Genomic DNA, 26,204 nt, shown 5'->3' on the forward strand with positions numbered 1-26,204 from the left:
ACTTAAGATCCTTACAACCTTTTGTAGAATGAGGATGCAAATATAAAATGAAAATACAAATATAAAAATCACTGAGATTAGGATAAAATTAAAATTTTCATCAAATTAAGGACACAAAGTAAAATAATAATGATAATAATACTAAGAGTAGTAATACAGTCAAAAGTCTTTAATCCGGACTCGTCGCGATTCCGGATTATCTGTTTTTCCAGATTTAGAGATTAGATTGGTTAGAGAAACAAATCATCTCTCTGTCACTTTCTTCATGCTTTTATCCATTTTTTGCAGCAGTTCCACTTTTTGTTTAATGGACACCGAAACATGCTTTCGCTTTGCAGATCCTTTGGCAGCTCCAGCATCGGGAATTCTGTTTGACATAATCAAAAGTTCAAGCTTACTTTTATAAAATTGCTCTAACAGTCTGCAAAAAATAATAAGCTGGATCCAATTCGAAGATTAAGAAACAATGCAATCTGCAACATTAACTGAAATAGATAATTAGATAATTTTAGCTCTGCTTCTACCGTCTGTTATACATTAAACGCGCATGCATAAACGTATTATGCGCATGCGTGAGCTTGCCATCAGTTGCTGTCTGCCTTTAAGGCCAGAGGTTTAGTCCTCTTGATATTTAAAACGTATTGTAGATTCGGCAGTGTGCATACTACATACGTAATAATTTAAAAGGCCAGTCTTAGTGTTAGTCAATTGTGTAAAGCACTTGAAGTTAACTCTTATTTTTAGCATTATGCGTTGACGCATGCGCAGAAAGTTTGTAGCTTTGAGGTCCGTATTATAGATCATTCCGGATTATGGGTATCCGGATTAAAGACTTTTGACTGTAGTAGTAGTAATAATAATAATGTATGTTTTTAGTAATATTTTTTAGAAGGATAAACAGTAATGAAAATTAGATTCATTTTGTTCAAGCATGTGTGAATTAATGTGTTCTCTTTCTGAAATAAATATAATTTCAATCTCACTGTTGCTTTTTGTTGGTGTAATTGATTTATGGTTAATTTATTTTGTATCATATACTGCAGATTTTCTTAATTAATCCAAAATTTGTTTGGAATTCGTCATTTTGTATAGGAATGGAGATCCATTGTTTGAAGTAAGCCTAAGAACAGCTGACAAAATCGTAGAATTTATGAAAGAGTAAGTGGTAACTATATTATATGCATTTTTGTTGCATATTCCAGTGACTTTTAAGTAGTTTGTAATTAGAACCTGTTTCCTTTTTCCTTTTAATGCAATTAAAGTCCTAAAGAACCTCCACCACCTCCGCCTCCTGAAATCCCTTGGAGTGAAGAACCAAGTAGTGTAGTGCATCTCAATGAAGAAGATTTTAAACCGTTTTTGAGACGCAAAAAACATGTTTTGGTTATGTTTTATGCTCCATGTAAGTGCTTATTTTCATACTTTTCTTAATCTTAGAGTTCTTAAAGTAACTGTAGAAGAGTTTTAAATAAGACCATGTTTATACCATCCTTTAGATATTTTTGTCAGAGTTGAAATTCTAATCATTATGCTAATTGTTCACTTTAATGGGAATTCTGTAAAATTTGATATAAACCATAGCCAGTCATTGAAGAATAGCCATATAATCCCCACTCGAATCTATTATTTATTTTCTTTGTTAATTATAAATTTCATTTTTTTTATTGGGCATTTGCAATGAACAAAAGGCTTTGTTAGCTTGTTAGCATGGTAAAACATTTGGCAGTTTTGTATTTGATGTAACAACAAAAAGTTGTGTTTCTTCCATTAGAAGGCGGCTTGGCAGCCTGAAGCTTGGCATTGCAGCTTGGCAATTAGATAATTCTAAGAACCTACAAGAAGACTGTCCTGACAAAAATTCCATTATGCCATTCATTATTTTGGCTCTTCTTGAGTACTGTTTGTGCCTGTCCTTGATGCAAAGAATAATAAAATTGAATATTTTTGACTCCTTTATAACAGACCATGATGCTTAAAATGATATTAACTCTTGTCAGTGCTTAGCAATAAAGTTACTATTATGCAACTTCTGTTCTGTCTTCTTAGCTGTTATGTTTCCTGTGATACTTATGTCTCAGAGGGGAATATATTACAAATATCATTCCTGTAACTGTTATTTGAAATAAGGCATATTAAATAAAAACAATTATTAATTGTAGTATGATTTTACTAGGCAGGTACTTTTTCATTAAAGCTATACCATTTGGGCCTTTTCCTTTGTTTTGGCGTGCTTTCTTGACACCAGGTCTTGCCAGTTTGGTTTGGCTCCTTTCCTGGTGATAACTGTTTTGATAACCATTGCTTGCATAACCACATTTTTCATCTAATCATTTTTTTTTAACTGCATTGAATTTTGTGACTTGAGATTTGTTTGTAACAAAAGAGATGTTCTTCATAACAACAACGGTAAAAAAAGGAGTTGTTGAAAACAACATCATCAGATTAAAATGTAATAAGCTGAAATAGCTGTGCAGCATTTGCTTATGGTGGGAAGAAAATGTTAAAAACATAGTGCAGATGTGTTTTGTTGGCTTAAGTACAAACAGTTTTTTTTTTTTTTTTATTCATACAATTCTTTCATTAGTACTTTTTGATTAATTTACTTTTGGTGTAAGGAGCTGATATCTATGGAGTTTTGCTAACCAAAGTTTGCTTCAAAGGAATTATAATGCAATGATTGATTGGAGTAATTACAAAAGAAAAGTATATGCCATTTCCTTCTTATCTCATCCTCACATAAAATCATTGGATACAATGAAATTTTGGAAACTGAAGAAAACTTATTCACAAAAGAAAAAAGTAGCACAGGGCATGTTCTTCACAATGGGGTTTAGGAAGATATTGTGAAATTAAAGAATATTGCTTACTGTTATTCCTCATCTTTCCATTTCATCTAGTATTGAGCCAAAAGTATGAGGTAAAAAATATGAGGGCTGTTTTTAAGTAAGGTCCATTAGCACGTATAGTTCCCTAGTTCACGCATGTGGTGCAACGAGCCACTGTGCCACTGACTAGTGTCCTTTGTGAACAAACTCACGGCAGTTTCAGCTCTGTAACAGTTGTGTAAGCTTCGCTTTGTGTCTTTAAAATGTTTAAGGTGATGAATCACCCGCCATATGTGGGATACGGTCTGTTATCTGTTTTTTGACTGCGAGAAACATGTTGGCTGCAGACATTCATTGCTGGATAACAGAAGTTTATGGCACTGAAGCAATGAGTGATAGTAAAGTCCGAAAATGGGTCAGGGAGTTTAAAGATGGGCATACAAATGTCCATGAAGAACACTTAAGACGGCCTTCTGTAATCACTGATGATTTGATGCATGCATTTGAAATAACAATTTGTGAGAACAGGAGATTCACGTTAACCACTCTTTCATTGAAATTTCCCATGTTTCTCAGTCGGTGGTGTACAAAATTGTGACTGAAAACCTAAACTTAAAAAATTGTGTTCTTGGTGGGTACCCAGACTCCTCACAGCTGAACATAAAGAGAAGACGTTTGCCAGTTCATTGGACTTTTTGATTCATTATGAGGAAGAAGGGGATGACATGTTAAGTCAAATCATTACTGGAGATGAAACATGGGTATCCCATATCACCCCTGAATCCAAGCAATAGTCGATAGACACACATCCTCTCCCATCAAGGTCAAAGCCAAACAAACGCTGTCAAAGTGCAAGATTATGGCAATAGGGATCGGCGCAATGTTTTGCTGGTGGACTTTATGCCACAAGAAACAACGATCAACTCGGGTGCCTACTGCACAACTCTATAGAAGCTCCGAAGAGCATTGCAAAACAAACGGCACGGCATGCTGTCAAAAGGAATTTTGCTGTTTCACGACAATGCAAGGCTTCACACTTCTTGAACGACTTGGGACTTAATAGAATCTTTTGGCTGGGAAGTTTTGGACCATGCACCATACAGCCCCGACCTTGCTTCCAGTGATTTCCACCTTTTCTGGTACCTCAAACAACATCTGGGTGGGATGTGTTTCAGTGACAATGAAGAAGTGAAAGTGGCCATGAACTGTTGGCTGTCCATTTTTTACATCTTCTACTTCAAAAGAACCCAATGACTCTATAAGTGGCGCCCGAACTAAAAAAGATGGTGGACCACCAGGATTTGTCATCGCCAGGATTTAGTGATTGGATACCCTAATCCACTGTCACCCTTTAAAAGGGGAAGTACATAATGTATTTCCTTCCTCCTTTTTGCATGCCTTCTTGGTGTAATTCTAAGCATACTTGAAGCATATTTGAGATGTCCTGGGTTTGAGTCTCAGTGAGGGCAGTGTGCATTTTTCATGTCTCCAGCATCAAAGAAACATAATGACTCTACAGATTCATCATCATTCTCAACTAAAAATTTCTTTAATAATAATTTATGTTGTTTTATTTATAAAATGCTTCATGCTGGAATTTCATTATTTATGTATAATTTTATAGAACACTTGCCGGAAACGTAGTTCGGTAAACTGCACTGTAACTGAGGATTTACAGTGTTTGAAACAGAAGTAAACTTAATTTGAATTTTAGTCTTCATGTAAAATTTTTAAATTTGATATGTTACCTAATGCAAATTAATAAGTTTTGAATGGTGTGTTTGATTTTGGCTGATCATTTGATATACATTTTTGACTAGTTTTGTTCCCTACTGTATTGAAAATATTAAAAATATTGGAGTATATAAAATATAATAAATAAGAAATTTTCTTTTACAGGGTGTGGTCATTGTAAAAAAGCAAAACCAGAGTTTCAAGCTGCTGCTGACTATTTTAAAGATGATCCTAAGGTAATTATGATAGCAATGGCATATTAATTCTGTATGAAGAACAATTAAATCGGTCATTATTATTACTTGATCATTTTTAGTAATTAAATGAAATACTTAAAAACTTATTAATGTTGAAATTTAAATTAAGAATAAAACTCAGTTTTCAGTTCTTTTGCTTTGTTAAAAACATTTATTGCACAAGTGTTTTGTTTTCCATCTGTGATCATGTGGATAAAGCCATTAAATATTATAGCTAACTTTCCAGTGGTTTGATTCTTGGTAGAAGAGTTTAGATACATATGTAGTTTTCTTTTTTTAGTTTTCTTCATGTAAGTATAAATGTGAATTCTTTGTGTGATTCTTGTTACTATTCTTCATGTTCATTTAGTATTCATGTTCACAAGTATTTTTCTCGTAGAAGTCTACAGCGTTTGTTTTTCTCTAGCTTTCTTCATATGTAATATAAGTGTGAGATCTTCCTCATAAAGAACATTTTGTAGATTACAAGCTAAAATAGAAAGTGCTGTTGTAGGCTTTGTTCAAGTTAAATATTTCAACCAACTTGAATCTATCAGAATAATATTTATCTACATTCCTTTCAATTCAGAAAGATTTTTGTATAATGGTATATTTTTTGTATAAAAGTTTTATATAAAGTATATATAATTTTCAAAGTCCTCTAAAAAACCTTGAATGATCTTCTAAAAAATGGTAACAACCTATTTTAAATTACCATTAATTGTATGTGTGATATGAATTAATAATAATCAGCGTGTTCTTTTCCCAGCATTGAACTATTTAAGGTGCTAATTAAAGAGCTAGGCTCTGAAGCATGAAGCTGTAATTAAAAATAATAATTTGAAATATATTAAAAACCTGAAAATGAACATTTTAATCTTGTAAGACTTTCACTGTGTAAATCTCAGTTACTGTAGAAAGTGAAGAATCTTAAGAACTAGATAGCGAATAATCGCTTAAGTTCGCGTGACAAGAACAAGATAGAAGAGTAACTAACCCTTTATTATTCCAATAAGATTTAACAAAACTCTGCCTTGGAGTGTACAGTCAAAGTCGACACTTGGGTTCGAACTTAAGAGACTAAGAATTAAACTAAAACTAAGATTAACTAAAGAAATATAGCCGAAGTTATCAAGTTTCTAATGCAGTTAGCCCCTTAAATACCAGATGACTGTGAAAGTATCAAGGGCCTGAGTATGGCCGAGCGTAATAACAGCTTTGAGAGAGAGAGTAGCCAAAAGGCAGATGTGCATAAATCAGAAACTCTGATTTTCTCTTGCTAAGACCAAAGAACTTCGCGGTTAAATACCGCTTCTCCTCATTATGTATTCAGACATGATTCTAAAACTACGTTCTTCCCGGAAGTAGTAAGTTGAAGTTAAGAATTTGACAGGAAAGGAACTTTAACTTAAAATTTAACTGTTAATAAAATTAATATAATCCTTACAATCTCATTTTTAAGTTAATCATTAAAACAAAGAATTGATATGAGAATTTTGTATTTTGTTAATTTGTTATGAAACTCATGTACTTCATTTTCTATAGGCTGAAATTTTTAATGTTACATATGTAACATGTACAGTGTGTTCATAAAAATATTTATGTATCTTTTATTTTCTACCAAAGGCTTTAAATAAGAAAAATATTCATGTTATAACATTTTTTAAAATTTTATTATAAAAATTATGAAATCTCCTTTTTTAGATGCACTACTGGTCCTAGTAATATTTTAAACTAAATATTAGCATAGTAAAAGTTAATATTTTTTTAAAAAAAAACACAAAATATTTGACTCCCATATGACAAAAATTAACTGAGATTAAATTTCGAGATCATATTCTTACACAGAAAGTGAAATATTTAAATCTGTATGCTACTGACAATGAAATATCATTTTAGAAAAATGTTATGATTAAGTGGAAAACATTGTTATACAGACTGTTACTTATTTGGATCAGTAAAAATTTTTCCTAAAACCAGATCTTATTCATATAATTTTGAGGATTTTGAGGATTCATATAATTTTGAGGATTTTGGTTCCAGAAAATGCTGGGAAGATTCAGTACTAGCACATAGCTAATTCATAACATTGTTTGCATAAATCAAAAGTGAAGAATATTTCTAGTCGAAATAATTTTATTTTTTGTGTTACTGACTATTAGTTCATGTTTCTCAAGTGATAAAACTACATGTGAATTTTATTCATGTATTTTTTAGCATTAAAAAAAATTAAACTAATTTTGTGAAAATAATTTTCACATACCAAATGTAAGTAATAAATTAAAGAATGCTACTTTGTAGTAACTCACAAAGAAATGTCACTGAATGGTATTAAAGGGGGAAAAATCAATCTTGAATTATCATAATTATTTTTTACTTTTACCTCCTTAAGAAAAACCCAAAAAGAGAGCAAAATATCATGAATTTTGCAATTAAATATCTTGAACAGTTAATTTCAGTCATTTAAATATTGCAGTTAGTAATACAAAATTTTGTGTTTTAATTTTTTAAGATGAATATAAATTTTTGACTAAATTTTATGCTTGTTGGAGTTCGCATTCCTTCCGTTTGCAGCTGCGCTGAGCAGAAAATGTGGACTATATAATCAGTAATAGAATCCTCCCAGCAGAGAGAAAGGGTGTGTGGTGACGACAGTGTGTCCTCTTAGTTCTGCTGAAGACTGTGTCCTTCCTGATATGCCTATCCGGGGTGTTTGTTGACATGGCCTGTAACTGTGATTTTCTCGAGCATCGTTCGGCAGTGTTATGCATGGAGTCCTGACGTGGAACATCACAGTGGAAGACACATTGTAATGGGAATCTAGCCCCAAGTATTCCGGATAATTTTACTACATCGCTAAGTACCTGCTTGTCTAGATGAACTGTAACGCAGACTCAACTCATATTGTGCCAGTCAAGTACATTCGTATGTTATCCATCGTATGATTTTACTAATGTGTCATATAATTTTGAAGATTTTGGTATTATTTGATTTGATTTTGGTATTATTTGATAATTTTGAGGATTTTGGTATAATTTGAGGTATTTGGTAAAATAGATGATATGTTCATCTATTTTGTTAAACTCAAGGCAAGCACTGATTAAATGTTATGTTTTCAACTTGGAGCTTTGTACTTCTTTGGTACTCCTTTGGTAGAGAACCTCAGTTTTACACATACTACTGCATATAACTCACAAGGCCCTTAAAAGAACAAAAAATTTTAAAAACGACAATGCTGTGGACCAAGAAATCATATAAAAGTAGATTTCATAATTTTTACAAAACTGACTTTTAAAACTTAAAATTGCTTATGAAGTGTATATATAGTGTGAATATTTTGTATCATCTGAAACATTTTTGGGTACTTTTCTGTTATGCACCTGCCACACATTTTAATGGTACAATTATAATAACATGTGTGTGTTTAATTATTCTTGTTTACACATACATAGTCCTCAGATGATTCTAATGTTGGCTCTTGGCATGCATCTGATTTCTCTTTCATAGGAGCCAAAAAGGATGGCAGGTGCATAACAGAAAAGTACTCATTTTTGCAATTGGAAATGTTAGTCTTCGATCAGTGGGTGTGTAAAGAAAGACTTTTATGGACACAGTGTATATATCATTGAAATCATTATTATTTTCAATTATTTTATTTCTGTGTTCCGTTTTATTTGTTATAAAAATATTTTTTTGGTATGTCATTTTCTGTTTTAAATTTTGGAAACCATCTATTTAAATTAGGTTGAATTTGCAGCAATTGATTGTACATCTTACAGTAGTGTGTGCTCAGCCCATGATGTGAAAGGTTACCCAACTCTGAAATATTTTAGTTATTATAAAGTGGAAAAACCATACGAAGGGCTTAGAACTGTAAGTAATATAAATTTTTTATGGTATCAAATTTCTGAGTTTTTAGAAGCCATATTTTTTAGCAATAAGCTTACCTTAAGGCACTTTGTTGTTTTTAATTAGCAGATTCATAAAAGTGAAAGTTTAAAAAAAATTTTATTTAAATTAACAGAACGAAAATAATGTGCTATTTTTAGATGAAAAATACCATATTGTTAATACAAATCTACTTCCTAGTTAGTGTGACATATATAAAAAAGCAAATTGTAAAGTAATCTGCATTAGCTTCATGACCAAAACAAATAATAGCGTATAAAGTGTTGTACTGGCATTTATGTATGAAAACAACTATGCAAGTATTATTTTTAATAATCTTACACTAAAGCAGGTATCCAATATTAAGTAAAAAAGTATTAGCTATAATGCTCATTGAATAGAATGTTAACAAATTAGCTACAAAGTGCTAACTGCTGCAAGGTTTTTTAAACTCAACACTTGAAATGTTTTCAACAAATAAATTCGTTACATATTCATAGACTCCAACTACTACGGATTCTCCGTAGTTTCTACGGAAATTCATGAAAAACTACGAGCTACGAAAAGTATGGAAAAAACTACGGATTTTACAGAAACAAGAGCAGGAGAACCAGTACGCAAAACGGAACCAACTAATTCATCCGATGATTGGCTGAATACTCGTGTTATCATATATCACGTGTTGAGTGCGTTCCTAGTTTTGAAGAATTAGCCAATCGTAGATCAGTAACTCCAACCGTTAACGACTTATCAATAGTTCCACCCAATTGTCTGTCTCTCAGGTTCCTCGCTGATGCGTGTTTAGGCTGCATTGTGTAGTTTACGGCGAGAGCTTAGCGTGTGTCTTGTGAACTGTGAATCAGGTGAAAGATTTTTAATCATAATGCTGCCTCGAACGAAGAAGCCAAAATTATCAAAGCAGAAGTTTAAAGATTCATATTCTTCAGAATTTCCATGCATTAAAGCGTCCGAAATTTCTGTGAATCACGCACACTGCAGTGTATGCAACAAAGACTTCTCAGTTGCTCATGGCGGAAAAGATGACTGTAAACGGCATGTGTTTTCTCAAAAGCATATAGAACTTGGCACCGTAAAATCTAAAGAAATAACAAATTTCTTAATAAAAGATGATGAAACAGATCCTATAAAAGCCGAATGCTATTTTGTTCGTTTTTTAATTGAACATAATCTACCGCTTTCTGTTTCGGATCATTCCAAAGAGCTTTTCAAAGCAATGTTTCCGGATTCTGCCATAGCAAAAAAATTTAGCTGCGGTCATACCAAAACTGCTGCTATTGTGAAAACGCTTGCAGAAAATACTGTTGCTGATATTATAAAATCAGTGTGCAGTAGATCATTTTCTCTAAGTACTGATGGAAGTAATGATAACAATGATAACAAACTGTACCCATTGGTTATAACATACTACAGTAAAGAAAAGGGAGTGATAATTACTTCATTGATTTCTATTTTAGAATGCACGAATAATACAGGAGAAGGTATTTTTAATTGTATAAATGAAAACTTTAAAAACAAAGGTTTAGAATGGAAAAATTGCTTATCATTTTCTTCAGATAATGCTAGTAATATGATTGGAAAGTTTAAAGGTGTAGCATCATTTATCAAAATGCATCAACCAAGTATAATCACCCGAGGTTGTCCGTGCCACCTCTTGCATATAGCTGCAAAAAAAGCTACTGAAAAATTAATTGGCTCAGAAATTGAAATGTTGATAATAGATATATATTTTTACTTGGAGAAAAGTTCGAAACGGAAGCATAGCTTCAAAGTTGCTCAACAAATTTTGGGACAGAATGCAAAATCTCATAAAATTTTGAAATATTGCAGTACGAGATGGTTGTCTCTTTTAGAATCTATAAGAAGGATTTTGGAACAGTGGGATGCTGTGATAAATTTTTTTGGAGATAAACCAGATAATAGTGAGAATGAAGGAAAGAGATTGCAAAACATTAAAAAAATTTTACAGTCACCGACCACCAAATTGTACTTGTTATTTTTGAAAAATACTTTGTTTATAACAGTAAATATTAATTTGCAACAACAAGCTCCTTATATACATAAATTGAGAAGAGAACTTTTTGAACTTTTAATGAATTTATTTGTTAGATTCGTAAAACGATCAGTAATTTCTAAAGAAAATGAAGATGTTACTCTAACGTCTATTCCATTTCAGAAGTATAGTAAACAAAAAGAAAATGAAAATTTAGTGATTGGTGCGGAAACAAGACTATATTTAAAAAATGCCAAGTTGAATGAAAGTGAAGTGAAATCATTTTTCAATTCTGTGCGAGCTTTTTTTGTAACTGCATGTTCATATATAATTGATAAATTTCCACTGAGTGATCCATTTCTAAAACATTCTGAAGTTGCTGACATCAACTTGAGAACTGAAGTCTCATTTTCATCTGTTCTTTACTTGATGAATACTTTTCCATCCATTATTGATGAAAAATGTCTTAATCAAGTAGAAATTGAATTTTCCATGTATCAAGTAGATGATTTGAAAGAAATTGTAGATTTGCGTATTGATATAGCATGGGGAGAAATTGCCAAATTAAAAAATATGAATGGGTGTATTAAATACAAAGTATTGCCTTCTGTAATGCTTGCTGTCTTAATAATACCTCATTCAAATGCAGCTTGCGAAAGAATTTTTTCTATTGTTAAAAAAAATCAGACGGAATTTCGACCAAATTTAGGTCTTAAAACTCTTGAAGCAGTTTTGATTGAAAAAATAAATATGCAGGCAAATGAAGAACTGTGTTATAAAAAAACATTCTCAAAATCAGAACTTAAGCTTGCTAAGCATGCTACATATAAATCTTTGCATTCATAAATTATGCGTATTTTGTTTAATACTTATATGTATCATTCTTGGTTATTTAAATTTTATTTCCCTGTAGAAATCATATCCAGAATAAAGATATGATTTATAGTTTCTGATTTTTTCTATGATTAGTAGTGATTTGAAGTACTTTTTATTAGTGAATGCTTGAGGAGTTAAAAGAAAATTTCTAATTAAATGTGCATATAATTTACAAGGTATATTTTTAATTATTCAGTTTTATATGTATATGGATTTTAAATGTAATAAAATTGATTACAATTAATTATTAATTTAAAATTAATGAATGGTTAATTACAACATACGCTACGCGCACATTTTCAAAGTTGTAAAAATGTCGTTCGCGCGTTGACTACTGACAAGGTTTGCTGAAGGTTGGAATTAATATTGAGTTTAAGTGGTTAAGCATATTAACCACTTAAACTCAATATTAATTTTAAAAGGCAGTGAAATTTATATCCAAAAGGAGCGTTTATCTGTCTAAAACAAAACAAATGTGAAGCGGTCATTGTCTGTTTCACACATAAACAGTCATTGTTTGCTGTAAAACAATACAAAGAATATTGAATAATTTCAGTTGTACATTAACTCATTTCTTCAATCATAATATGTTATAAATATAGTTTGTTTTTAATGAAAAGTTAATTTGCCATATCATGTAAGAAAAAGATGGATGTTAAAGTTGTTATGTTGAATTTTCAAAAATCAAAATTTTGTTGTTTATGTTAAAAAATGAGAGAGAATTGTAAGCATTCAGACCAGTCATGAATTATTGACACTCTGTTGTTCTCATCTGTAATTGTTTTCTAAAATCAGGAATTCTTTAACAGAATACATTTCAAAGGCATTTACCATGTAAACACACAATTTATGTGTGTTTTCTGACATTGAAATTGCATAATTAGTGTTTTCAGTTTTGATGAGGTTTTTAACAGTAACTTACATCTGTTACTTAAAATCTCAACAATTGTAAGATATTGTGAAGATTAGAGTGAGTGCCTGCAATACATATTGAAACGATCAGTGAGAAGTAGAATGAATGAGTGCGCAATACATAAAATGAGGGAACTGCAATGTAAATAACATGCGCTAATGTAACCTGTACATGCATATTTACATTATTTAGAGGATTTGGCAATAAAAAAAATTCAATTTTTCTTTCTAAGGAAAGTGATTTTGTGGAATACATGAAATCAGCTGTAGATGGAACACCACCACCAGCTAAGACACTTGGATCTCCACCTGAAAAATGGTGGTCAGATATACCTGAGGGACAGCATGTACATTTATTGAAATCTGATGACTTTGATGAGAAGATTAGATCTCAAGAATCTGCTCTTGTAATGTTTTACGCTCCTTGTAAGAAAAAATTATATTTTTAGTTTACAAAATTTTTTATGTTTTAGGAAGTAAAATACTGCTTCTATATCTAAATTGCATATATTAAAACTATGCTTGATTATATTTGTAAGTAACTTTTGAGTTCTTATTTATATGCAATTTGATGAGTTATTTTTTTAATTAAAATTTATGTACCTTAAATTTTATAATTTTGGAAGTCAGTTTTGTGTAAATTCAGTCATCTTGATTTAATTGCTTTACATTTTTCCTTATGAAGGGAAATAAAAAAAAAATATATAAAAAAAAAAAATAATATGTGTTTTAAAAGTTGGTAAAAATTTATGGTTTTACTTTAGATCATCATTATTTTTAGTCTCTTTTTTTTAAATCTTTTTTTCCGTTTAGTTTTTTTTAAATACAACATATTAAAAATGAATCAATTCATATGTGCTTTTGCACCCACCAGTAGCTAAGTACTAAATTAAATGCTACTAATAAATCATGAAAAAAGAACCTGCTATTATTTTGCTGTAACAGGTATTTGAGGGTAGTTTAACTTTTTTTCAATGAAAAATATAATTTTTTTTCAATAATTTTTTGTCATATAATTAGTAAATTTCAGTATGAGCTTCTGTTGATTACCATGTACTAGCTATTGAAGCAACACTCTATTTCCATCCATGTGCATTGGATCATGTTGGTGTGATTGCAGCAGTGGCAATATGTATGATCACCAAATAGCTGTGTCCCATAAAAATTCCTCATTAATTGAGTTAAACAGTATAAAAGATTGAAATTCTGTATACCATAATGTATATTGAGCTTTTTGTTGTACAGTCAACTGGCTTATTAACCCTCAGCTGGAGGGGCTGGCATATGGTACAGTTTTAGAGGGCTGGCGTATGAAGTACGCCAGGTCGTTTTTCAAGCCTCTGCTTCTTGTTTAAAACTACTTAATCTTATACGTGGCATTAATAAGGTGGTTCGTCATAGTAAAAATGATATAAAAAAAGAATAACAGAAAAAAAGCAGTAAAGATGGAAATTATGAATTTTTAATTAATTCAAAAAATGGAATGCACTGGAAATGTAATTTAAAGTTGTATGGTATTCCGTGTTATTTTCTGTATGAAAATTATAAGGCCATAAATCAAATTTACAAATTATAAATATTCCATAAAGAAAAGTTCGGTCAGTAATAAATTTCACAAATGAAAAAATTAAAAACCTTTTGCTACTTTAATCCTCTTCAGATTGTCTCTGTTCACTGCAGCAGGGTTTGCAAAGCTGTACTGTCTTGCCCAGATGATTTTTGCAGGTACACTTAGAACACTCAGAATGTTTTATGGTAGTGTAATTATTCTTCATTCTACTGCACTGAGCGCAGCGTCCTTTGATCTTTTCTGCAGGTAGTTCCTCGTCCCTTTCGGCCGTCTTGCCAGCTTCTGTTGTTACCAGCTTTCTAATAACAGCTTTGGAATGCGACAGGAGAAATGCCATTTTTAGATGATTCTGAAGATGGGGTTTCATCAAAGAAGTAGCTAGAATTTTCAAAAAAAATTTTCTAAACTTGATGTTTACATCAGGTTTGGCGAAGTTCAAGAGCACTTGCGAATTTATGCCCGCTGCGTTTAGCAGTGCAAAAAATATTGCCATTGCCCACCTCTCGGTTTTTCAAGCGACAGTGAAATTACTACAAAGTTGGTCTATGGTGTCAACTTCGCCTTTACATTTGTTATAATCCAGGATTATGTGAGGTACCTTTGGTAAGAAGATATTGAGCTAGCGGGTAGCTTGTATACCAATTATTGGTCGTCAGGTTATGGTTAGAACCTTTGTATGCCTTTGTAACCTTTTAACAATGTCAAAACGTGAATTAGAAGCCTCATAAAGTCCTGGGAGTTGATTGCCACAATAAATTTCAAGCTTCAATGTATAAAACGTTCGTGAGTTTCAACAACTGCAAAAATTTTCAAACCATAATTTGCGGGCTTGTTGGGGATGAATTGAATAAAAGAGCATCTCCCTCGAAAGGGTTCCAACTTCTCTTTGATTGTGAGTTTGTCAGCTGGTGTATAAAAGTTTTGACAGTTCTGATTAAAAGATTCAAAAAATTCTCTTAGTGCAGCAAGCTTATCAGTTTTTCTTCGCACATACCTTGTGCCTTTATTGTCGAATCTAATAGTAGCACACAGGTTTCTGAATTGCTCGAGACCATGACCCTTGCAAAATTTCAATTCCAGTACTGTCTTTTGTCCATGCGTCCTCCAAATTGAGTTTTGACATAAGAATAAAATTCTTAAAAAGGCTAATATTTCTGCTCTATTAGCATCATACATGCTTTTCTTTGAGTTGTTTTGGAGATCATCTGCAGTCCTGTTTCATTTGAGATAACTATTTGTACAATACAAAGTCTTTAATCCGGACTCGTCGAGACTTCGGCGATTCCGGATAAAGGGTTTTTCCTGATTATAGATCATCAATTTAAATCTGGTAAGAAGGCATGCAGAAATTATAAAATTAAAAATGTGAAAACGTAATTTATGAAATAAAGAGCAATTATGATCTAAAGGGTATCAAAATTTACAAAAAAAAATTTAATATTTATTTGTTTACTTTATTAAACATTTCTTTCAATGTAAGTTGTTTAAGTTGCTTCTTTTTTTGGGCTAATACTTTCTCTTTAATTCTATAAACAGACATAATTTCTTGTTCAGTTCCACTGTTCAAGTCCTGTAATTGCTGTGTCAAGAATACCGACTAACTTGTGAATCAAAATTATTTTTGTTTTCAATAACCTCTTCTTCACTTTCTTCACTATCGGAAGCGGTACATCGAAACATGCTTTCTCTTTGTAGATCCTTTTGCAGCTCCAGAATCGAAAACTCTTTTTGACATAATCAAAAGTTCAAGCTTACTTTTTATAAAATTGCTCTAGCAGTCTGCAAAAAATATAAGCCGGATCCTAATTAGAAGGTAATAGATCCTAATTAGAATTAAGGAACAACGCAGTCTGCAACATTAACCGAAATAGATAATTAGATAATTTTAGCCTAGCTTATACTGTCTGTTATACATTAAACCTGCATGCGTAAATGCATATGCGCAGAACGTTTGTAGCTTTGAGGTCCGGATTATAGATCATTCTGGATTATGGATGTCTGGATTAAAGACTTTGTACTGTATATTGTGTGATAGCATCGATCATATTTGTATTTATGATTTTCTGGAAAGCAGAAAGCTCATCATTTATATCGTCACAAGTTTTGGCACTTGGGAATACTTTTTTTCATCAAATTTTTGAGGCGTTCTGGCGAATTTGCTCTTGAGGGAACTTTATTCCACTTATAAGTTTCCCTTTCTTCTTTCAGAAACTTTCCTCCAACTTTCTTCTTTTTGTAAATTGTTTTTACAAAAAAGTTCTCACATTTTAAATCACTTATGTCATTTTCAGCATTGCTAAAATCATCATTTGAGGAAGGAAAATGAGGATGTTTAGAAACATTTCCCTCAATCCTGAGTCACTGTCATGATCAAAATGCTCGATGGCTTCCAGTTCATCGACATCAGATGCGTTATCCAAATTGTTGGAGTCTTCATCAACCGAGACTACTTCTAAAACGCTCAAATAATCTTCAGGAGGTACAATATTCTTTCTGTGCATACTTGGAGGAGTGGCGTACTGCATTGGCCTACGCAACATGTTCACAATAACTGCTTTTGGAAAAAATGCGAAAACCAGACTGACCAGAAATACCAGATGCGTTGCATTCAAGGAATGTTTCTAGGAGGGTAGAGGAAGCTCGGAAGCTCGGGAACGGGTTGTCTAAAAATTACAGCCCAAAAGATGGCATTGGCATATTCTGTATGCCGGCTTCTCCACTGCAGGGTTAAAGGCAGTAACATTTTCATTATTGAATGAAACTTCTCTGCATCTCAATGTTACCTCACTTGTCCTTACTGTCAAGCATTTTCTAAGTTTTAGTCCAAAAGGTACATAAGTCTCACAATAACATTTTGCGATAAAACACTTGAATGCATTGTATCACTTTTCAAATTGTGGCTGCTAAATATTATTGCCTTGTAATATATTCAAAGAAATAAAAACTTGTAAAAATCGTAAAACTTTAATGAATTTTTGATTAACAAACTCAACAATTTCAAAGCAAGCTGTGAGAGCATTGTATGGAATAAAACTTTTTTATTTCCAGCCTGCAAAACAATCTGTCTGAAATTCTAAAGATATGATGTTTTTAAATATTTAATGATTTTGCTGTTGAATAAAATTTTATCTGACGTAAGCACCAAGAACATGATATTTAATAAATAATGTAAACACACAAAACAGTAATAATAAAAAGAAAAAAAAAAGTTTTGTTAAGTCATAATAGTAAGAAGACTGAACATTGATATGATGAATTTAGAAAAGACTGAAAAAACAGAAAAATGCATGCCAACTTTTAATGCTGCATTGGGAATTCTAAATGTATACTGCTAGCTTTTAAAATTTTCATAATTTTTCTGTCATATTATATATGGCGTAAGTGCGAAAAAATTTATGGTTAATATTGTTAAAGCAAAAAAAAAAAAAAAAAAAAAAAAAAGACGGGGGGGGGGCATAACAGCAAACTGGTAGGCCGCGAGTTCAGTGGGAGCATTGAATACATTAATAAACCCTTTTGGGTAGTCATTAAAATCTGAAATTTTTCAGATTTTCTTTTTCTCATTCTTTTGTATAAAAACTGAATAGCTTGGTGTATGATGGAGCACAATATAAAGATTTAAAATCTGGTCCATCTTTTATTTGATGGTCCTGTTTTCTATAAAAATCCAGCTATATGTAGATGATGATTCTCTATAATTGAACAAAATTAAGTGGTTAACTGTATGATAATATACTGAAGGGTTACAAAACCAGGCATACCAGATTAGTAATGAATTGCTGCTCATTTGGCTCTGATAATGGCTGCTACACAGTGAGGCTGAATTCAATAAGTTTATGGAAGTGTTCCAAAGGTATAACTTGCTAAACATCTTCCAGAATTTCTTATAAATGAGCTAAGGATTTTAAGAACAGAGGACATGCTTTGTACTTTTTTACCCTTAGAGGTGTTTTATTTCTAACCAACTGGGAGAATTTAATGGAATACAAATACTTGTCAAACCAGATAGTAAACTGGGATCTGGAATTGGAGTAGTTGTACATCTCATTTCCATCTGCATGTCAGAAAAGAGATGTAAGTCATCGCTTAGCAGATGCTGTGAAGATGTGTGATATAAGTATCAAAGTTTCTAAACATTGCTCAGAGAAACTACCCCAGACCAATAATGAGGCATGACCTTGTGCAGCTCTAACCTAGCATGTTGGATGTATTTTTTTATGGGGCTGATGCTTAGCCTATCACCAGTATGATGCAGTTAGAATTGAGTCTCTTCATTCCATGCTACTTGTTTCCATCTGTTGGTCCTTTTTAATTCTTTGTTACATTTATGAAGAGTTAACATATAATGTTAACATATAAGACTCAGAAATAGTATCAGTGTGCTAGAAATCTATGGGAAAAGTCCTTATGTACAGGATTTTCAAATAGAAGATTTGGTAATTAAAAATAACATGTAATTTTTAATATAAGAGGATTCATAAATAAGCAGAGAAATAAGATTTTGCTAAAAACATTCAGCCAAAACTGAAAACCTGTGTATAAGCCAAATTTAAAATCATGCTGTAATTCCAGTTACTATAATTCCATATTGCTGGAAATTCAAATACATGGTCATTTGACTTAGCTATACCTATCAGACAAGCTGAAAGTTAGTACTAAGTCCTAATGTATTAAAAGTATAGGCCAGAAATGATCACTCCAATCATTCAGAAAATATTGTATTAGCAATTATATGGATGGAAATGGAGGTATGTGTAAGGTGGATGATATAATGATAGTAATGGTGAAGTGGAAAGTAATGCTGTTCACATGGACTTTATAAGGGAGAGAGAGTTCAGAAAACTGCTTGATAATTATGGGTTTGATACAGATGTTAAATTAAATTAATATGTATTGAGATTAAATTAAATAAAAAAAATTTAGTTAAATATTAATTATTTCAGTCAATAATATTTTGTTTTGATTGTTTTATTATTGAGTTATTTCTTATTTTGAACATTATCATTGAAAAAGTCATTTTGACCGAATGCTTCAGCTCCAACCCCGAAATTTTAGTTATAAAGAAAAAAAATCCTGGCTTATACATGCAAATATATGGTAGTTGCTATTCTTGTGATTCTACAGGCAAAATACTATGGTTTTCTTTGCAAATGGGATTCAAAGACAAGGAAAAAATATATCTAAACAAATAGATTAAAATGATCATCACTAATTCCACAGAAATATGAATAATAATAATAAAAAAAAAAAACCCTCCTTTAGCAGTTGGATATTAAACTAAGATTTATGAAGAACTTTTTAAAGTGTTGATTACATATATGCTGGGATCTGTATAAAGAAAAATAATTAATTTTTTAACTGGGAGTGTCACGCAATTTTATAATTCGCTGTGTTATATTCTTTTTACCAAGCCAAATATTTGTGATTATAAATTCACCCAACATTTGAATCTGATTACAAAAAGTTAATCATAATTTCTCAGGAATAGTTGCAAAAATATTCTAGAATAAATCTTTTTGGGTTTTATTTTTTAGAATCGATGTAAATTTTTTGTAACTGTATGATTCAGAGGGCAATATCAAAAGATAGATTTTTGTGATTTTTATGAAATTTATTTTTTTAAGTTTAAAAATGACTTGAAGTGAATATTTTCCTCATTTAAAGCTCTTTTGTAAAGGAAAGTGTACATGGTGTATATTGCGTGTGTATAAAGTGTAAATATTCATACCAAACAATGTATTTTGTAGGGTGTGGACACTGCAAAACTTTGAAACCAGAATTTGCCAAAGCAGCTGCAAAAATAAAAGATAATAAAGTATGCTTAAATTTTTATTATTGATCAGCATTTTTATTAGCTTTGTATTATTTCTTCCTAAGAATTAATGTTAATTGCATATTTTAAGTAATTCATAATGTTTTAAAAATAATTTTAAATTATTTTGCACTTTTCTGAAATATGTGAATTTTTAAATTTGTTGCCAAGTTGCCTTTATAAAATTATGAGAATTTCAGTTTACTGCACTAATAGATTGTACCCAATGACACTGTTTTCAAATTGAAAAGTCTACTTACCTAAGAATGCAAAATACCATAGATTTTTTCTATATATTAATAGCATTAGAAATCAAAAGTGAAAAGGTAATATGAAGAAAATTGTATCTATATAAGGATTCATTCATTGATAACAAAATACTTTCAATATTACTGCTTTCATGTGTGTCATAATGCATTGAATGCACACAGAACAGATGATAGCTTGATGAAAATTATTTTCAAAAATGGAAAACTTCATGGTTCTAGAACTTTTCACAAAAGTACTTATATGGCTATTTGATCACAATCAGTTTTTACCATTTTAAACTACTTAACATTTAAACAGAACACAGTGCAAAGTGCAGTTAACTTTTAAACTACTAAACAGAACACAGTACAAAGTGCATTAAAAGAGCAAAATTCCCTCAGAGATCTAACTCTGATCTAAGAACTGATAATTGATTCTCTCTCTGGGCTTATATAGTCTCCCTTGGCCTCCAAGAAATCTCCAGTACCTTCCATTTCTCAAAATTACTGGAAGGCATGTATGGTTAAAATTACACATAGGGGTCGGATACAGTTACTGTTGCAGACAGGGATCAATTACAGTTGTACAGGGACCAGACCAAAATATCGCCAAGTCTGGTGACCCACCTCACTAAATTGGTGACTTACAATGGGGATTTCTCACTAAATTTGGAACAAAAATTAGTAGCCAAAATAATGCCAGTTTGGCCATATCTCACCAATTTAGCGAGATAGCTATTTACCTTGATGTTAAATAGACTTGCTCCTGTAATCTTATTTTTTCAGCAGAGCTTTACTGTCTCAAACATTTCATGCTACACTGTACAAAAGATACTACAATTTCACATATAATTTCACTAAATTTATTTACATATGCACAAAATTTATAACATTGGCCCCCTTCCCAAGGACTACACGTCGTGGGCAATATATTCACTAGGCTGGAAGCTATAATTATAACCAAGGTAAATCACTGCAGTACTAAAACAATAAATTCAGGAAATAGCTTGTAAAAAATTAAATACTAAATCATTAATTAAATGCATTATTTTTCAAATTTATATACAAATAGAACCTGTTGTCTTTGTGTATTATTTACATTATATACGCTATGGGAACTGGGTACTATGGCCATAGTAAGGGGCTAAGCTATTGTAGTGAATGGTTTTAGGCTTAGAATTTAATGAATTCGGGATCTGAACTGTTGTATTGTTTAGCCTTTTTAGGACTGGGAGAGGTCCATTCCAGGATGACTGTAGTTTAGGAGAAATTCCTTTCCACCCAATCGGATTCCATAACCACACCTTGTCACTTTTATTGAATCTACCTTCCTGTAGTAGTTCTGTCATATTGTGTCTTCATCTTCTCCATTATCAGATTCACTTGCTTTCGAGCAAAATTTTGCATCCCTTCAAACTGTGCCTGGAGATCTTGAATGTATTTCTCAGGTGATGAAGGTGCATTCAGTGGGAAACAGACAAGAGTCAAGGCAGACATAGGTCCTAAACGAAGAACATCTGGGATGGGAAATAGCCTGTAGTTTCATGGACAGCACTGTAATAGTAAGAACAGAGGTAACTCCTGGTCCCAGTCCTTTGGTTTCTGAAAACCATCAGTGAGAGGCTGTTATGGATGGTCTGATTAAATCTCTTTACCATGCTGTCTGACTGTGGATGCAAAGGTGTCATTTTGGTTTTATCTGTGCTGAGTAGTTTGCAGAGTTCTTGAATGACAGCTGACATAAAATTCCTTCCTTGATCAGAATGAAACTGAAGAGGCATTCCAAACCTGGAAATTCAATGATGTATCATTATTTCTGCTACTGTGACAGCCTCTTGATCAGGGATAAGATATGTTTCTTAAAATTTAAGAGCCAGGGGAAAGATGCATGATCTGTGTGCAGGATCTGCTATAGAAGTTAATGGTGGAAATGTTCTACAGCTTTAAATATGATGAACAACTCTTTTCCTGGTGACACAATAATTCCCCAGTGGTTTAGATAGACACTTGCTCCAGTATGCTGTGGCGTGTTTTTGACAGTTTATTTCTTGGGAAAACAGAACTGACACTTTCATGTTGCATCTGTGTTATGAACTGTTGCATGTGTGTTATGAATAAATGGTTTGTGAAGCTAATGATATGTCAGAATTGTCACATATGTCAAGTCTCCTTAAATTTTCAAAATGCATCCTCACATTTTTTTGTCCACAGTTTTGCTTGCTTTCTATCAGTTTGTGAAGGGAACCTTGTGATGGAAGAATAGTCCTTCACACATCTCCTATTGTAGGTACACTGCGCTAAAAAAGAGGAGGGGAGTTCGATATCTCCCGTTCTACTGATTGACAAAATTCAAATTGTGTTTTTCATGTCTTGAAAGCGCGACTTAATATATATATATTAAATTTATATATAGCATTGTTCTAACATAGGTTATTTTGACACAAAATCAGACTTTTTCTGAAATAACATACCAATTTTTTTTTCATATTTCGATTCTACGACTCAAATTATGCCTAGATATTAAATTTTGAAAAATTTGGTGCAAAATTTATGGAGAAATTCAAAAATTTATCTTGTCACAATTTTTTTTCAGTTTGCACCAAGAATAATTCACTTGATGAACCTCTTAATCTATGGCAACCACTTTTCCTTTCCCTTCCTTTATGCTGGGGCGGGAAAAAAGGAGGCACCTCGTTCCTACCTTTTTACATTGCACATGAGCGGGAAAAAAGTAACACCGTTTCTACTTCCAAATAATTTTAGCAAACTGTCTAAACCACATTTGATGTTTTATCGCTTTCAAGAAATATGCCAAATTTCAAAACACGCCAATATATAAATTCGTGTATATCTTCGGAAATTTTGAATAAAAAGTTCTAAATTTTTGCAGGTATACTTAGAAATACATCTACATTAAGTTGATGGTAAAAATTTTATAATTATAATAAAAAAAAATTTTTGAAAAATTTATAAAAATTATTTTAAAATACAAATTAAAAAAATAAATTGTAAAAAATGGGTGAATTTTATTTGGAATAAACCTAAATTTCGTAGTGTGAAAGGAAGAATCAAATAAGTTTAATAAAAAAAGAGATTGATAAATATACACCAAACTCATTTAATATTGAGGAGCTAAAATTTTGAGAGCTAATTATTTAAAAACTACTTATGCGATTTTTACATAGGTAGTTTGGCATAATTTGAGTATGGTAATGTTATCCAGATATATCAGACAGGCTTTGTTGAAGACCTCTGAGCATGGTCTCCATAAGGGTTGAAATGTTGATGGCACCTTATACAATCCAAATGGCATCACACTGAACTGTCAAAGTCCTTGTCCAGTAGTAGATGCTGTTTTTTCTTGGTAATCAGGGTATATCTCTACCTGCTAGTATCCACTCTTTAAATTAGTCATTGAAAACCAGTTGCTTCCAGAAAAAGTATCCAGTATGTTGCCAGTTATTTGAAGAGGGTAGCTGTCTTTCTTCATGATCTCATTCAACGGCAATTGTCAGTGCAAAATCTATTTGAAGCATCTTTGTTTCTGACCAGGGAGAGGACCATGGACTTTCTGAAAGTTTGAAAACATTGCTTTTTTGAATGCCCTTTTGAAGTTTTCGTACCATTTCCTGCTTAGCAATTTGTAGACATCTTAAATATTGCTTGATTGGCGGATTATCCATTGTATCAATTTGAAGCTGTGTCATACTTGTTCAACCTGCATCTGAAGATGAGCAGAAGAAAAAATCTTGAAATTCTTGAGTAATATGTTTCATTCACTTAAATGTGCATTTTACAATAACTCAAATGTGAAGCTTTTCTAAAGGCACAGATTTTGAACTACTGGTTGTTTGATGCAGGTGATTGAAATATATGCTGCAAATACTTCGTCTTTACAAATGACTTTCACATTATTACTTACATTGGCAAATCTTATCTGGGATGATGGTCCTCAGTAGGTCGATGAATGCCGAGGTTACTAGTACACCATTTGAGCTGTGACAGTTCTTAGGATATTCAGTTATGCCATACTGGAAATTTTTATTTTCAGGAATACTGGAAATTTTACTGGAAATTTTTATTTTCAGGTATAGATCCAGGGAGTAAAATTTCCGTTCTGTTCTTGCTGATACTGTGATATCATCATGACCTTTATTTGGTGGACAGATTTAATTCTTTTATCTTTAATTCCAAACAGGAATGTCTCTTCAGAGGCAGAGTGCATTCATTATTTTTAAAGTCCAAGAAAAAATGGTATTTCCGTAGAAAGTCTAATCGGAGTATTGGAAGGGTCTGTAATATTTGCTACATATGTTTTCTAATGGTAGGTGGCACTTCCAAATTTAATGTTAATCTATTATTTTCCATCCCTGTAGATGTTATCCTCTGGCATAATCTAGAGAGTAATGCAGGGTTGCGTCCAGATGAATTTTCCTTCCAATTGTTGAAACAAGTCTATTCAAATGATAGTAACGTTGGCTTTACTGATGTCATATTGCAGGGAACTCTATTTATATATTTCATAATGAAGAGTCCATTACTGCCAGTAATCATTGCAGAAATCTAAAGTGCTTTAAAATGTAGCCTCACAATATCTGTCAACCTCTGGCCCGCAATATTTCTCCAAATTAGTTTCCCTCTTCTTTGTTGAAGTGGTTTCAGCTCTCATGCCTTGGGGTGTTCCACAGTTCCTTTGTTTGTAATCTTCACCCCACAGTTTCAGCACAGTTTTTGGGTCAGTTTGTTGTCACTCTTATTAGAACTCAAGACATTGACTTGCCTGGTTAAATTGACTACATGAACAGTCAGTTGATGTACTGGCTCCCAGACATGAGCAGCTCTGATTGAATGGACGTCTCTATGAGTTGCTTGCTGGGCTGCCTTGAATTTCATGATGTAGACTAAAGTTCTTTTTAAATCCTTGATATCCACAATTCGCTGAGCTTTGTGTATCTCAGGATCCTGGATACCATCGATGAAGTGCTGCAGTGACAGGATTTGCCTTATTTCTGAAGAGCACTGTGGAAAAATGAGATGAAACAGCTTTTCAACCTCAGTGGCAAGCTCCTGCAGAATTTCCATGGTTTTCTGTTTGCAGCATTTTAACTGAGTTTAAAATTACAGTATTTTAAACTGCTGAATATTACTGGTTTAACCCTGAAATTTCAAAGTTCCTCAGAATGTCATCAATAAATGGTATTTTTTAGATTATGATTAAAAAATGATTCTCTTACATTGTACCTTACATGCTCCTCCATTGCTCTAATCATCGACATTCAAATCCCACTTCTGACACCAAAAATTGTTGTGTGCACATGTGTGCATGATGGGTTGAATGGACAGAACCGATGATAGCTTGATAAAATTTATTTTCACAAAAGGAACACTTTATAGTTCTAGAACATTCCACAAAAGTACGTGTACACTATTCACAGTATGATAGAGCACAATCAGCAGCTACCATTTTAAAGGAATAAGAACATTAGATAGAATGCAATGCAAAGTGCATATCCACAGTATGACAGAGCACAATCAGTAGCTACCATTTTAAAGTAATAAGAACATTAGACAGAATACAATGCAAAGAACATGTAAAGAGCAAAGTTCGCACATAGATCTTATTCTGAACTAAAGACTGAGAACTGATTCTCTTTCTGGGCTTATGTAATTTTCCCGGGCCACCAAGAAATCTCTAGTTTCTTCTGTTTCTCAAAATTGCTTAAAGGCATATGCAGTTAAAGTTTATAAGGGTTAGATATGGTTATAGTTACACTAACTGCTATGTGGCCAGCCTTCATCTGGCTTTTAAGTGTACCGGAAAAATGCCTAAAAGACACACCTGGGACCGATGGCTGCGTAAGTTCTTCCAACTTTTTTCTCTTTGTTAAGATTCCAACCTCCCTTGCATACGGCCCTGATGTATCTTCAGAAAAACATATACATCTTGAATTTGTAGCAAACTGATTGCATAAGATGGGCATTAAACATTTGTTAAAGCATAATTTATGTCCCCTTCTTAACCACCACCATAACTACATTAAAAATTATATAAAAATTCTACAATAAAATAAAAAATTTTTAAACAGTTTCTT

General features: G+C 32.2%; 1 protein-coding gene across 3 annotated transcripts in view; it reads left to right on the forward strand.

Moving 5' to 3' along the window:
- LOC118189812 (protein disulfide-isomerase A5) overlaps positions 1-26,204 on the forward strand; it is a 135,680-nt gene that overhangs the window by 68,842 nt on the left and 40,634 nt on the right. For all 3 annotated transcript variants that reach the window (XR_015038229.1, XM_085806506.1, XM_085806507.1), the window contains exons 14-19: positions 1,093-1,158; positions 1,263-1,402; positions 4,725-4,795; positions 8,540-8,668; positions 12,716-12,908; positions 19,800-19,867. Coding sequence is in view for 2 of the 3 variants with exons in the window: in XM_085806506.1 (XP_085662632.1) it covers positions 1,093-1,158; positions 1,263-1,402; positions 4,725-4,795; positions 8,540-8,668; positions 12,716-12,908; positions 19,800-19,867 (667 nt within the window). In the remaining variant the exon portion in view is untranslated. The remainder of the gene's footprint in view (positions 1-1,092; positions 1,159-1,262; positions 1,403-4,724; positions 4,796-8,539; positions 8,669-12,715; positions 12,909-19,799; positions 19,868-26,204) is intronic.

This window comes from Stegodyphus dumicola, chromosome 12, assembly GCF_044657685.1.
Source record: "Stegodyphus dumicola isolate Sdum_Otavi_A_Nest chromosome 12, ASM4465768v1".
Taxonomy (NCBI): domain Eukaryota; kingdom Metazoa; phylum Arthropoda; class Arachnida; order Araneae; family Eresidae; genus Stegodyphus; species Stegodyphus dumicola.